The following is a 13,858-nucleotide window of genomic DNA, read 5'->3' on the forward strand; positions in this document are numbered from 1 at the left end:
ACGCTAAGCAAAATAAGTCAGAGAAAGATACCATATGATGCCACACATATGTGAAATTTAAGAAACAATCAAGGAAAGGAAAAAAAGACACAAACCAAGAAACAGACTCTTAAATGTAAAGAATAGATGATCACCAAAGGGGAGGTAAGTGGGGGGATGGGGATTAAGAGTACATTTATCACGATGAACACTGAGTACTATATAGAATTACTGAATCACTATATTATATACCTGAAACTAACATAGAAAATAAATAAAACACTAACAAAAATAACACTTTTAAACACTAATTGCCACTTGTCAAAAAACAAAAACAAAAAGACCCTGTACCAACTATATCAGATTCCTAATTGCCCAAACCTATCCATCCATCCCTTCTACCTTGCTAAAAGGATCCTGCTTTTGTTTGCTATTTCAACATGCTCAGTTTTAAAATACTTTCTTCTTTTATCTCTACTGTTGTTCAGAGTAGCTGCATGACCCTGTTCCAGCCAATGAAATGTAAAGAGAAATCTACTGTTGGAACTTTCTGGAAAGCCACTATTACACCAGTAAAAAAGGGTGAAGTTCAGCTGGCACACCCCTCTTGCTCTTTGCCTTCCTCATCTTCTCTGCTTAGAATTTGGATACAATGGCTGATGGTACCACAACCATCTCCTGATGGGACTAGAAACTAGAAGGGAGACCGAACCTGGACAGCCACACCAAGCCTGGACACACTGTTTCCGAACCAATTATAATGAGAAAAAAATAAAGTCCTCAGTTAAGCCATTGTAGCTAGGGTTCTGTTATTCATGGACCAGTACGATCATCAATACAATAAATGAAAAACTGGGGCGCCGGGGTGGCTCGCTCAGTTAAGCGTCTGACTTTGGCTCAGGTCATGATCAGGTCATGGGATCGAGCCCTGTTTGGGATTCTCTCTCTCTGCCCCGCCCCCACTCACTCTTTCTCTCTCAAAATAAACTTTCAAAAAAGATAAAGAAAAAAATACAGTAAATGAAAAATACACACCGTCACTACTTACAACTAAATTAACCCATCCATTAATTCAAAAGGAAAACCAACAGAGATCATACCTTAACAGTAGTAGAATTCAATTTCATACCACATCGGTAGGTCCTTGCTATCTGTGGAGTAAGATGGATTTCCTTGGTAAGTTGTCTCCATTTTCTACACTCAGGTTTTGTACATTGAACCTACATGGAAAGTAACGTGTCAAGGTCAATGAGTTGGCTAATCTTATGCTAGCATTTCCATCCTCTACCACTCAGTCTGCCATCTTTTCCACCCGATCTGACCAACCTTTTTGCACTAAGTACTTTTTCTCCTCCTTGCATGACCAGCACCCATATAATCCGATTTTACCGCATAAAGTAAATACTGATTCAATACCAGCTCAGGCACGAAGAAAGCACAAAGGAGATCTAAGTACTGTTGTAATAAAGGCTTTACAGCTTTAACCCAAAGAAATAATCAGAGCTAAATTTAGTCAAAAAGTATGGACATTAAACAGAACTGGATCCTGGAACAGCTTTAAAGAAAAAAAAAAAGACACTAGTAAAAAAAAACAATGAAATCCAAATAAATTCTGTAATATAGTTATTAGTACTATACCAATGTTATTTTCTGAGCTCAATATCATGGCTGTTGGGTGATAACATCAGGAGAAACTGGATAAAGGACACATTGGAATTCTGTTACTATCCTTGCAACTTTTCCATAAATTTAAAATTATTCCAAAGTAAAAGGTTTATTTTTTGAGTGTGCAGCTATCCATAAAGTCGAACACCTCCTTCACATACATACAAAAATTAATTCAAAATGGATCAAATACCTAAATGAAGAGCTAAAGTGATAAAACTCTTAGAAGAAAACACAGAAGTTAATCTTAATGACCTCAGATTTGGCAATGGATTCTTGGATATGACACCAGAAACACAAGCAACAAAAGAAAAAATGGATAAACTGAACTTCAAAATTAAAAATCTTTATGCATCAAAAGACACTATCAAGAAGTGAAAAGGCAACCTATAGGAGAAAATATTTGCAAGTCGTATATCATGAGGGCTTAGGATCCAAAATATATAAAGAACTCTTACAATTCAACAACAAAAGATAAACAACCCAATCAAAAATGGGAAAAAGATGCCTTTCATTTTTTTTTTTTTTTTGTCTGATTGCTGCATAAAGAAATAAAAAGCATGGGGGAGACTAAGTGGCTCAGTCGGTTAAGCGTCTACCTTCAGCTCAGGTCATGATCTTGCAATTTGAGAGGTCAAGTCCCGTGTTGGGTTCTGTGCTGGCAGCACAGAGCGTGGAGCCTGCTTTGGATCCTATGTCTCCATCTCTCTCTGCCCCTTCCCCGCTTGTGCTCGCTCTCGCTCTCTCTCACTCTTGCTCTCTCTCTCAAAAAAGTAAATAAGCATTTAAAAGAAGAAATAAAAGGCATCCAAATTGGTAAGGGAGAAGTAAAACTGTTACTACTGGCAGATGACATGATACCATATATAGAAAACTCTAAAGACTCCACCAAAAAACTATTAGAATAAATTCAGTAAAGTTACAAAATATAAGATTAACATACAGAAATCTGTTGCCTTTCTATATGCTAATTAACGAAGTAGCAGAAAGAGAAATTAAAAAAAAACAATCCCAATTTACAATTACACCAAAAATAAAAATACCTAGGAATAAAGTTAACCAAGGAAGTGAAAGATCTGTACTCTGAAAACTAAGATATTAATGGAAAAAACTGAAGATGACACAAATGGAAATATACATCATGCTCACGGATTGAAAGAATATTGTCAAAATGTCCATACTACCCAAAGCAATCTACAGATTTAGTGGAATCTCTACCAAAATACCAACAGCATTTTTCACAGAACTAGAATAATCCTAAAATTTGTATGAAGCCACAAAAGACCTTGAATCCAAAGCAATCTTGAGAAAGAAAAGAACTGGAGGTATCACAATCCCAGATTTCAAGATATATCACAAAGCTGTAGTAATCAAAACACTATGGTACTGGCACAAAAACAGACAGGTCAATGGAACAAGATAGAGAGCCCAGAAATAAACCCATGTTTATATGATCAATTAATCTACAATAGAGAAGAATATACAATGGGGGAAACACAGTCTCTTCAATAAATGTGCTGAGAAAACTGGACAGCTACCTACAAAAAAATGAAACCAGACCACTTTCTCTCACCATACACAAAAATAAACTCAAAATGGGTTAGAGATCTAAATGTGAGACCTGAAACCATAAAACTACTAAAAGAAAACATAGGCAGTAATTTCATGAACATTGGCCTTAGTAACATTATTTATGGATAGGTCTCCTAAGGCAAGGGAAACAAAAGCAAAAATAAACTACTGGGAACACATCAAAATAAAAAGTTTGCACAGTGAAGAAACCATCAACAAAACCCAAAGGCAATCCAGTGAATAGGAGAAGACATGTGCAAGTGATACGCCAATAAAGAGTTAATATCCAAACTATATATAAAGAACTTTTACGACTCAACACCAAGAAAACAAATAACCTGATTAAAAATGGGCAGAGATAGGGGCACCTGGGTGGCTCGGTCAGTTAAGTGTCCAACTTCGGCTCAGGTCATGATCTCACAGTCTGTGAGTTCGAGCCCCGCGTCGGGCTCTGTGCTGACAGCTCAGAGCCTGGAGCCTGTTTCAGATTCTGTGTCTCCCTCTCTCTCTGCCCCTCCCCTGTTCATGCTCTGTCTCTCTCTGTCTCAAAAATAAATAAACGTTAAAAACAAAAAATTAAAAAAAAAAATGGGCAGAGAACCTGAACAGACATTTTTCCACAGATGACATACAGATGACCAACAGACCCATGAAATGATGCTCAACATCACTCATCATCAGGGAAATACAAATCCAAACCACAATGATATCACCTTAAGCCTATAAGGAGGACTTGTATTAAAAAGTCAAGAAATAGGGGCACCTGGGTGGCTCAGTCAATTAAGCATCCGGCTCTTGATCTGGGCTCAGGTCATGATCTCGTGGTTTGTGAGTTCGAGCCCCACATCAGGCTCTATGCTGACAGTGTGGAGCCTGCCTGGGATTCTCTCTCTGCCCCTTCCACTCCCACTCCCTCAAAAGAAATTAAAAAAAAAAACCATCAAAAATAATGTAAATAGTGTTGGTGAGGATGTGGAGAAAAGGGAACACTTATGCACTGTTGGTAGGAATGTAAATTGGGGCAACCACTGTGGAAAATATATGAAGTTTCCTCAAAAAATAAAAAATCAAAATACCATATGATCCAATAATTCCACTACTAGGTATTTACCCAAAGAAAATGAAAACATTAATTTGAAAAGATACATGCACCCCTATGTTTACTGCAGCCTTGTTTACAATAACCAAATTATGACAGCAACCCAAGCGTCAATCAATAGATGAATGGAGAAAGAAGATGTGGTGTAGGGGGTGCTTGGGTGGCTCAGTTGGTTAAGCGTCTGACTCTTGATTTCAGCTTAGGTCAGGATCTCACGGTTTGTGAGATCAAGCCCCACATCAGGCTTTGCAGTGGCAGCATGGAGCCTGCTTGGGATTCTCTCTCTCTCTCTCTCTCTCTCTCTCTCTCTCTGCCCCTCCCCCACTCTCACATGCTTGCACACTCTCAAAATAAAAAAGATGATGATGTGGGATATATATATACAGTAGAACACAGCCATAGAAAACAATGAGTCTCTGCTGTTTGTAACAACATGGATGAACTCAGTGTTGCGGTAAGTGAAATAAGTCAGAGAAAGACAAATACCGTATGATCTTGCTTATATGTGGAACCTAAAAAATAAACGAATCACAACAACAACAAAAAGAGATTCAAATACAGAGAACTGCTGGTCGCCAGAGGGAGGTGGATAGAGGGATGGGCGAAATAGGTGAAGGCAACTAAGACCTACAAACTTCCAATTATTAGTTAAGTCACAGAAACGAAATGTACAGCATAGGGAATATTTCAAAATGGACAGAAGACTTACAGTTATTTCTCCAAAGATGATAAACAAATGACCAACAAGCACACACACAAAAAAATGCATTAGTTGTTACAGAAATCAAAACCACAGCAAGACATCCCGCGAGTGGTATCTGTCACTCACACCCACTACGATACGTAGAATCAAATTAATGGAAAACGAGAGTTAGTGAGGATATGGTGAAATCTGAAGCCTCATGCACTACCACTGGGAATGAAGACAGTACAGCAATCTGCTACGGAGAACAGTCTACAAGTCCCTCTAAGAGTAAAACATAGAATTACCATATGACCCAGCAATTTTATTCCAAGGTATATATGTACCAAACAGAACTGAAAGCAGATAATTCAAATATTCACACACAAATGTCCACAGCAGCAGCTACTTGCAATAACAAAAAGGTGACAACAACCCAAATGTCATCAGATAAACGGATAAATAGAATCTGACCACCCCACACTATGGAACATTACCCATTGAAAGGAATGAAGTACAACAGAGTTATGCTCTGAGAAAGAAGCCAGTCACGAAAGGTCACATGCTGCATGATTCCTTTACGTAAAATATCCTAAAGAGGTAATCCATAAAGATCAGGGGCTGTCAGGAGCTGGGGGAGCGGAAATGGAAGGGGACTGCTTGATGGGCACAGGTTTCTTCTGTGAACGATGAATAGGCTTTGCAATTAGTATTTGGTTGCACAGCACTGTCAGTGTAACAGATGCCTCTACACTGTGCACTTCAAAATAGTTTTGGAACGCCTGCTTGGCTCAGTCGAACAGCATGCGACTCCCGGTTCCAGGGTTGTGAGTTCGAGCCGCATGTTGGGTATAGAGATTACTTAAATAAAACTTAATGAAAGAATAGTTAAGTTTGTTATGTGAGCTTTGCATCAATAAAAAAACTTTTAGGGGTGGCTGAGTCAGTTGAGCGTCCAGCTCTTGATCTTGGTTCAGGTCATCATCTCATGGCTCGTGGGTTGGAGCCCCACATCAGGCTCTGTGCTGACAGAGCCTGCTTGGGATTCTCTCTCTCTCCCTCTCTCTCAAAGAAATAAACGTAAAAAAGTAATTAATAAATTTTAAGTGTACAAGAGAAACTCAGAATTACCTATGTTTTAAAAATTAGCCATTTATTAAATGATGGTGTATTTACCTAATAATATACACAATCATTAAAATATATCTTCAAGCATGGCTACAGGGAAAAGTAATATAAAGTTAAGTTAATTAAATACTACAAAAAATTATACACAAAGTATGATTTTCAACCTAATTAGGATTTGTGTATAAAAGCATGCAACTGTGCTTCAACATACACATAAAAATATGAACAGAAAAAAAGATTTGAGAGATGTGTATCAACTGGTGGCAGTTTTAGTTTAGTTTCTTCTTTACAGTAAGTGAATTATCTAAGTTTTCTACAAAAACAAAAAATGTGATATGCTTAAGACACAGAAAGAAGAGTAAGTGTAATAATAGAAAGATTTCCTAAAAAATCAGTATTTTCATCCATTCTGGCCTTTGGCTCCACAAACGTTTTCCAGCACAATAAAGCATTATATTTTTTTTACCCAGTACGGGAGCTGCTGGTCTGCCATGAAAGCTTTGGGGCTAGGTTCGGTTTTCCCGTTGCTAGTCCATATTTTTTTCCAGGTAGTATATTTGTCATATCCATCCTTATGGCTGAAAAAATAAATAAAAATAAATATATCAAGCTAGAAGTTCACCAGGTTTTCAAAAACAGGAAGCAGGTTAGGAAGTCTTACGTAAAGGATTTAACTAGCCCTGTCATTAAGAAGGGGGAAAGTTACCTCAGTGCCCGTCAAACAGGCTGTCGGGAAGGGTGAGGTCCTTCCAGTTTAGTATCGAAAACTATTAAGAAGGGATGACTGTCCAGCACCCTGTAGTCGTCAGCATCCTCCCCAAAATCTCTGCACCCATGCCCGGTCACAGAATAGCAAAGCAGTGCCCACATTTTTCACAACTTGCAGAGCAAAAACAATGACTATCTCACAGCAGATACTTTCTGAGCCCTGAGTGTGCACGCACATAAGCACGCACACAGCAAACTACTGCATCGAAATTCTGGCACGGCTGTAGTTGGCATGGTTGGAACGGGGGAGTAACTCAGTAAGCCTGTGGGTTCTGTCTTAACTGCCTGACCCCTTCCGCCTCCCCCACCACTCCCACCACCGTGCCCTCCACCATGGAAACCTCCAACAATTAGTGAACAAACCTTCTGTAGTAATGGTCAAAGCATTCGTTACAGAAATGCTCCCCACAGGAGAGGTGATACCATCGGGACGTGTAGCCATTTTTGGCACATCTGAAAATAGCAAAGACGGGCAGCTTTGGTGATGAGTAAGCATTTCTTCTCCCTTTTTAAACACATGTATTAAGCACATTCTACAAGCCCATTTTATGCGATCTCCACTTAGAATCCTAACAACCAAGAGTTGATGACAGGGGAAACTGAAAGGATGTTTGATCCATAATGATACACGGTGAGGGCATAGGGGCTCAGATTCACAGTACCTAACCCAGACCCCAGAAGGGGCTTCGAAGTTCTACCAAGACTCCCCGGAGCAATGATAGAGTTTTATGACATGATACAAGGGGTGTCACTGTGCTTCCTGCAAGCTTCACGTGTATGAAGGAGACAAGTGCAGTCTCTGGCAATAACATATGGCCCCAATACTGAGTAGTGAACAAATCCGGCCAGCTGGAATCTGACCATCAAGCAAACGTATCTGGCAAACGTAACCTGTCAAACAGCCAATAATGTCGCCAAAGAATGAAATACAATGCTGCAGTGAACGCTAACACCAGCACCTCTGTGTGACTAGAAAATAAAAATGGGGATTTGTTTGTCAGGTTTTATGGAATCTGAAGCCTTATCTGAAGACTCTTCTCTGGAAGTAAAAGGTCATGCTTGGGTCATCCCAATAAAAATGGCAAGAGTGCTGGTGGCTTCATGGTTTCAGTGAGACCCGTATATGTCCGCTGGAAGAGGAGACAGGTTATCTGAGGAGGAGAGGAAGCACAGGGAAAGTAACCATGTGCTGGGCTCCCAGGGGAGCCCATGTTCTGCCCTCCAGTGTCCCCACCCCACCCTCAACCCCCAGGAGCAATATGGCCATGGTGCATGGGACCTGAGGACACTGGCCACTGCGTAGAGCTTCTACATCTAGGGCGAGCAGAGGAAGCGTACAGGGGGACTGTCTCTATTCTTAAAGGACTTATGCTACCTATCTCTATCTTTAGGAAAACAATCTTAGAAGATGATGTTCCCACCAAGAAGGCCCTCCTGAGCAGGAATGGGAGGCTGACACACCCCATCCACACCGACCTTTCAGAAGCACTTGCAAAGCACACGGGACACGCTACTGTGCAGCCTGACTTTTCACATCTCCTGTATTTCTTCTCTGAACTTCCGTCTTCATCCTCATCTGTTGTCTCTGTTGCTTTCTTCTTGGCCTGAAGAAGAACCAGCTGTGAGGTTACAATTTCCCCAGAAGGGCGAGGAGTGAAGGAGGCAGAAGGTTTTTATTACTGAAATAACTTCCACCTTATGAAAATCAACAACGTCCTGGCAGCAGGGGAAGGGCTGATAAGACAACAACTTCCCTGAGACAGCAGAGTGCAAGTAATTCACGGACAGGCTAGAAATACACAAGGAGCACTTGAACGACAGGTCTCTGAGGAGAAAACTAAAACACACGCGAGCCGGAGCACCTGGGTGGCTCAGTGGGTTAAGCGGCCGACTCTTGATTTGGGCTCAGGTCGTGATCTTGAGGTTCATGAGATCGAGCCCCGTGTTGGGCAGAGCCTGCTTGGGATTCTCACTCTCCCTCTATCTGCCCCTCCCCTGCTCTTTTTCTTTCATAAAATAAATATTTTAAGAAAATAAGACAATAAATAAAACACATGAGCCTTTCTCAGGGAAAGCTGTACTGGTCAAAATAAAAGTCACTCTCAGGCTTTCTTTAATTAGAGCAGTTATATACTCTCAGCACTGCCAATAAAAAAAAAAATTGAATAACTGTATTATCTTTTTTTTGTATTTAAGTAATCTCTACACCTAACATAGGGCTCGAACTCACAACCCCCGAGATCAAGAGTCACATGCTCTTCCAACTGAGCCAGCCCCCCAAAATTGAGTAATTTTAGAAAAAGAATCGCATCATTCAATACTTTTCTTTAAAGACAAAACAAAACCGTAGAAAAGAGATGGCTGCAAGGAACCGCCAACGGCACCCAACCAGCTCCAAGCTGAAGTCCAAGTTCCTGTGAACGACACCACGCCAAGCATGATCTGGCCGCAGCTCATATCCTGGGAGCAACCACACAGCTGTGATTCTCTGAACAGCCCATGCTGATTCACACTCTACCCCTTTGTCTTTGCAGTTCCTCCACCAGATGTACCGTTTTTCTACACGCTAGCCCTTTATCACACTGTCCTGTGATCGTTCCGAGGGGAATTTCTCCACTAGGCTTCAAGTTCCTTGAGGACTGAAAAGATATCTTTTCATCTCTAATACTTCAGCCCAAATCGTCACAATCTCGTGTGCTCAAAACAGGTGCATCGTGGGGTGCCAGGATGGCTCAGTTGGCGGAGCGTGCAGCTGTGACTTTAAGCCTCACGCCGGGTGTGGAGAGTACTTACAACAAAACAGGTGCACTGAGTGAACAAATGAGCGGTACCTGCCTACCGGAGCTCCTCAAAGGCAGGCTATCTGGAGAATGATCAAAAGATGCCTTTTTCTTTGTCCTCCTCCGAGGGGTCGCCATTGTTTCAGAAAATCTTCAAAAAAAAAAAAAAATTAAATGAGTAAATAGTAACGCTTTTGACCCTCCGGAGCAAATTTATTATCCAGTTTACTAGGTAAGAGCATACGCTCCGCAGTTAGGCTGCCCCGGTGTGAAGCCACTGCTTTCAAACTACTTAATCTAAGACCTAGCTTCAGTGTTCCCATATATAAAATGGGCACAGCAAGAGTGTACCCCACAGAAGTGGTGCGAGCAGTTAAGATAATCTATTAAAGCACCTGACCTGGCATATTGTAAGTACTGTACTCAATAAATGTTGTCCGTTACTAACATATACATTTCAAAGTATAAAAATAAGACACACACCAATGACCAATAAACCAGTTACACTACTGTTTGTAAAATTCAGTAAAACCACCTGCATTTTGTCTGTTCCATTCCTCTCTCCCTTACTATATCTTCTTAGTAGTTCCTGAATTTTGATCTTATACTTCACAAAGAAAACTCATTGGTTCCCTCTCAGTAAAATCTCAGGCACGCTGTCCAGTCATTACTGCATTTAGGAATCCGGGTTAGACAGTCACTGGTATCTTCTACTAGAAAAATTTATGAGCTCTCAAACAGTCTAATAACAGCATGGTTTAACAAGCACTAAGAACAAAAGTCTCTAAGAAAAACAATGCATAGTCATCATGAAAGATTAAGAATTATCAAATTAGTATTTTTTAATTAAATTAAATGAAAAATGCTTAAAGTACTCAATAACATATTCACAATTAACACACAATTCCTTCCCTGATCCATCATATTACTACACACACACACACACACACACACACACAAAATAAGAGTATGAAAAATAGGACATATCTATGGGTAAGAAATTTGAAAGTGGAAAAGTGTTATCATAAGATACAAATTCCTCAAACATAATCTTCATCTTGGATAAAAGCTTTGAGGGCCTTGTAATCCTACTGTTTTGTATCCGTGAATTATACTAACATTCATAAGAGCATTTTTCACAGATTACTAACATCATGTGTGACAACTTCATCTGCGATCTACACCAACTCTCAGGAATCTTGACATCAGTGTTACAGATGACTTTCCTCTGACTCAGTCTTCACTTTCTCAAAACCATTATGTTAGTTACGAACACATAATCTCTATACATATTCTGAAATGTATTACAGTTAAGCATCAAATAAGTTGCCTTTTGGTTCTACACCACTCGTTATACCACTGGATGATGCCCTAATAATGTTAGAACTACTGTCTACCTGTAATTCTTATACCCAAAAGCTTTCTGGATCACGTTTATGTTTTCAAAAGGCTGTCCACTCTAATAAATCTCCTTATGTAATACGTACATTCTATGTTATTCATAAAAAAAGACACAGATAGGGGCGCCTGGGTGGCGCAGTCGGTTAAGCGTCCGACTTCAGCCAGGTCACGATCTCGCGGTCCGGGAGTTCGAGCCCCGCATCGGGCTCTGGGCTGATGGCTCAGAGCCTGGAGCCTGTTTCCGATTCTGTGTCTCCCTCTCTCTCTCTGCCCCTCCCCCGTTCATGCTCTGTCTCTCTCTGTCCCAAAAATAAATAAACGTTGAAAAAAAATTAAAAAAAAAAAAAGACACAGATAAAGCACTTGTAAATATGTATATAGAATATATAAATGTATGGTACATGTAAGGATTACAGCAAAAATATTGGGAGTCTAATGTCGGGTTTCATTATCATCAGCCTAGTTCCATGCAACATTTGGCTCTATCACCTAGAAATACCAGCATTCTCCAAAGTAAGTATAGTTTCTGGAAACTTCAACAAACGTTTTAATCCAACTGTGTACTGGAAAATATGTATTTAGTTGCAATGAAAAATTATACAAGAAATGGTTAAGAAGAAATGAAAACACTGGCTATAAAAGCCATTGTTAAGTCTGTTGTCGAGAAAAAAACGTAAGTGATGATTTTTTAGTGTTACTACATTTTCAACTTTAATTACAGAATTAACAGTGATACACCCTCGTCCTTTTCTGACATTGTCAGCTCTGTGTCTTCACTGTTACTGGATTCTTGAGGCTTAAGATGAAGGGAAATTTTTTTAAGTTGGAAAGGCTACAGCTTTTGTGCTTTAAATATAATGTTAGAAATACTGATCGCAAGTGCTAACAAATTAGTATGCTGAAAGTGCTCTCACCTGGTTTTTCAAACTGATAAACACATCTAACTTTATCAATTCGTTTCATGTTCAATATAATTACATAAGCATATATTTCTAAATTTAAATTTATTGCTTTGGTTTTCTTTTAACATGACAAAAGGATGAAAAAAGTGAGGGGCTTTTGCAGGGATAAATAAATGGATATATCTATCAGTGTCTAGATTTCTATTTTAATAATTCCCAAGGTTTTTTTCTGAAGTAGTCTATTGAATATTAAAAAAAAAAAACCACAGAATTCACAAAAATCTGAATCCAAAACACTTCTGATTGAAATAAAAATTTACAGCGGCATCAGCACAATTTCTAAAAATAAGATATAAACTACCAGAAACTTCTTCAGAGGCAACAGAAACAAGAACTCCCCTCAGGGTCATTTAAAACAAGGTAGGCCTAGCACCTTACTGCACCCACGCCAATCAAATTTTCCGAAATATGGATCCAGTCCAGTTCCCTGAATGCTTTAGGGACTACTTTCACCGCCTGAAAGACCATTTAATCACTGGTAGTCATTTTCTCGTGTACCTCCTCAAGATACCTTCTTCCCGCCCCCTTTCTTCCACTACAATAGAGTTTTGGTTTTTGTTTTTTTTTTTTAAAGCAACCAAACAAAACGCAGAAGCCCTGGGTCGTGTGCATACCTGTGGAGTGACGGAGCTCCCCAAATAGAGTGGTCTGGGGACTCCCGCACCCCACCCCGGGGAGGGCTGGGCCTCCAGCTGGCTAGATTCCATAGTACGGAACCCTAACTTTCTACAGCTGGGCCTGCCTCTCTTCCTTCCTCTTTCACCTGCCAGCTGCCAGGCTGTTGACTAACAGCTACCCCAACCCCGGCCGCCCCCACCGGGTCCCCGGGCCCGGAGCAGTTACCCCAGCAACCTGGCAATGCCGCTCGTGTCTGAACGCGTGGTGGCTGCGCCGGGAAGATTCCTACAACACCTGCAGGGCTGTGAGGGCGCCCCGCCGCCACACCTCGGCTGGGAAGGACGAGCCAGGGAGTTCCTACCCCCGGAGTGTGGGCTCGCCGCCGGCGGCAGACGCTCCCCAGGTGACAGGGCTCTGACAGTCCCCAGGAGAGACCCCCAACGTTCCCGGCGCCAGCTGCAGCCGCCTCGCTTTCCGAAAAGCTTTCTCGTCTCTTCTCCAAAGTCGGAGAAGCAACAGCCTCCGGGGCTCACCTTTGCGCCGGAAAGGTGCAAGGAGTCGGGGGGAGAAGGCACCGCTGCACAGAAAGGAAGCGTTGTAGGGGGGGGATTAGGTGAGACCCTCAACCCCGCGACGGATCCGGGAACCCGGTCGCTGCAACACTCCAGCCCGGGAATCCACCCCCCACCCCCCACCCCGTCCTCGGACCCCGCACGCCCTTTCCAATCCGGGGAGGGCGCGGGCAGCCCCCGGCGCACCCGTCCACCTCCCACCGGGGCGAGGGGCGCTGCACGAGGGGAGAAAGGCAGCTTGCACCCCAGCCAAAACGCTTTGTGCGGAGCTGTCACCCGAAATCCGCCGCCGCCCCCGCGCCCGCCCCCGGAGCCGCGTGCCCCACACCTGGGAGCGCAGGCGAGACGCCGCACGCCGGCCCGGGCTGCCGGCGCCTCTCCGGAGCCGCGCGCTGCGCGCACAGGACAGCACGATCCGCGCCGCGAGCCGCAGCCCCCGCTCGGCCGCCGCCGCCGCCGCCGCTTCCGCCCCTGTCACGGCGTGACCCGGAGTGGGAGGAGCCGGCGGGACCAGGGAGGAGTAGGGTCCCCGCCTTCGCCTTTGCCGCGGCGCTGGCCCCGCCCTGGCCATTTCCGCCGCTGCGCAAGCCGGGGCGCCTGGGGCGGGGGGCGGGGTCTGGACTCCGGGGAGG

The 13,858-nt window shown here is 42.4% G+C and overlaps 1 protein-coding gene across 6 annotated transcripts in view; it reads right to left on the reverse strand.

Annotated features, from left to right (window-relative positions):
- The window catches only part of KDM1B (lysine demethylase 1B), a 62,611-nt gene extending 48,919 nt beyond the window's left edge, over positions 1–13,692 (reverse strand). For 2 of the 6 annotated variants that reach the window (XM_047857953.1, XM_047857949.1), the window contains exons 1-7: positions 13,555–13,692; positions 13,188–13,231; positions 9,725–9,824; positions 8,370–8,497; positions 7,257–7,346; positions 6,592–6,703; positions 1,080–1,199 (exon numbers count right to left, since the gene is read on the reverse strand). In XM_047857953.1, the coding sequence (XP_047713909.1) occupies positions 1,080–1,199; positions 6,592–6,703; positions 7,257–7,346; positions 8,370–8,497; positions 9,725–9,811 (537 nt within the window). In that variant the 5' untranslated portion in view covers positions 9,812–9,824; positions 13,188–13,231; positions 13,555–13,692. Of the gene's footprint in view, positions 1–1,079; positions 1,200–6,591; positions 6,704–7,256; positions 7,347–8,369; positions 8,498–9,724; positions 9,825–12,879; positions 13,232–13,554 lie in introns of all 6 variants that reach the window. The other 4 variants (XM_047857951.1, XM_047857950.1, XM_047857952.1 and 1 more) reach the window with 4 other exon arrangements.
- Positions 13,693–13,858: the final 166 nt, after the last annotated feature.

Source organism: Prionailurus viverrinus, chromosome B2, assembly GCF_022837055.1.
Source record: "Prionailurus viverrinus isolate Anna chromosome B2, UM_Priviv_1.0, whole genome shotgun sequence".
Lineage (NCBI taxonomy): Eukaryota > Metazoa > Chordata > Mammalia > Carnivora > Felidae > Prionailurus > Prionailurus viverrinus.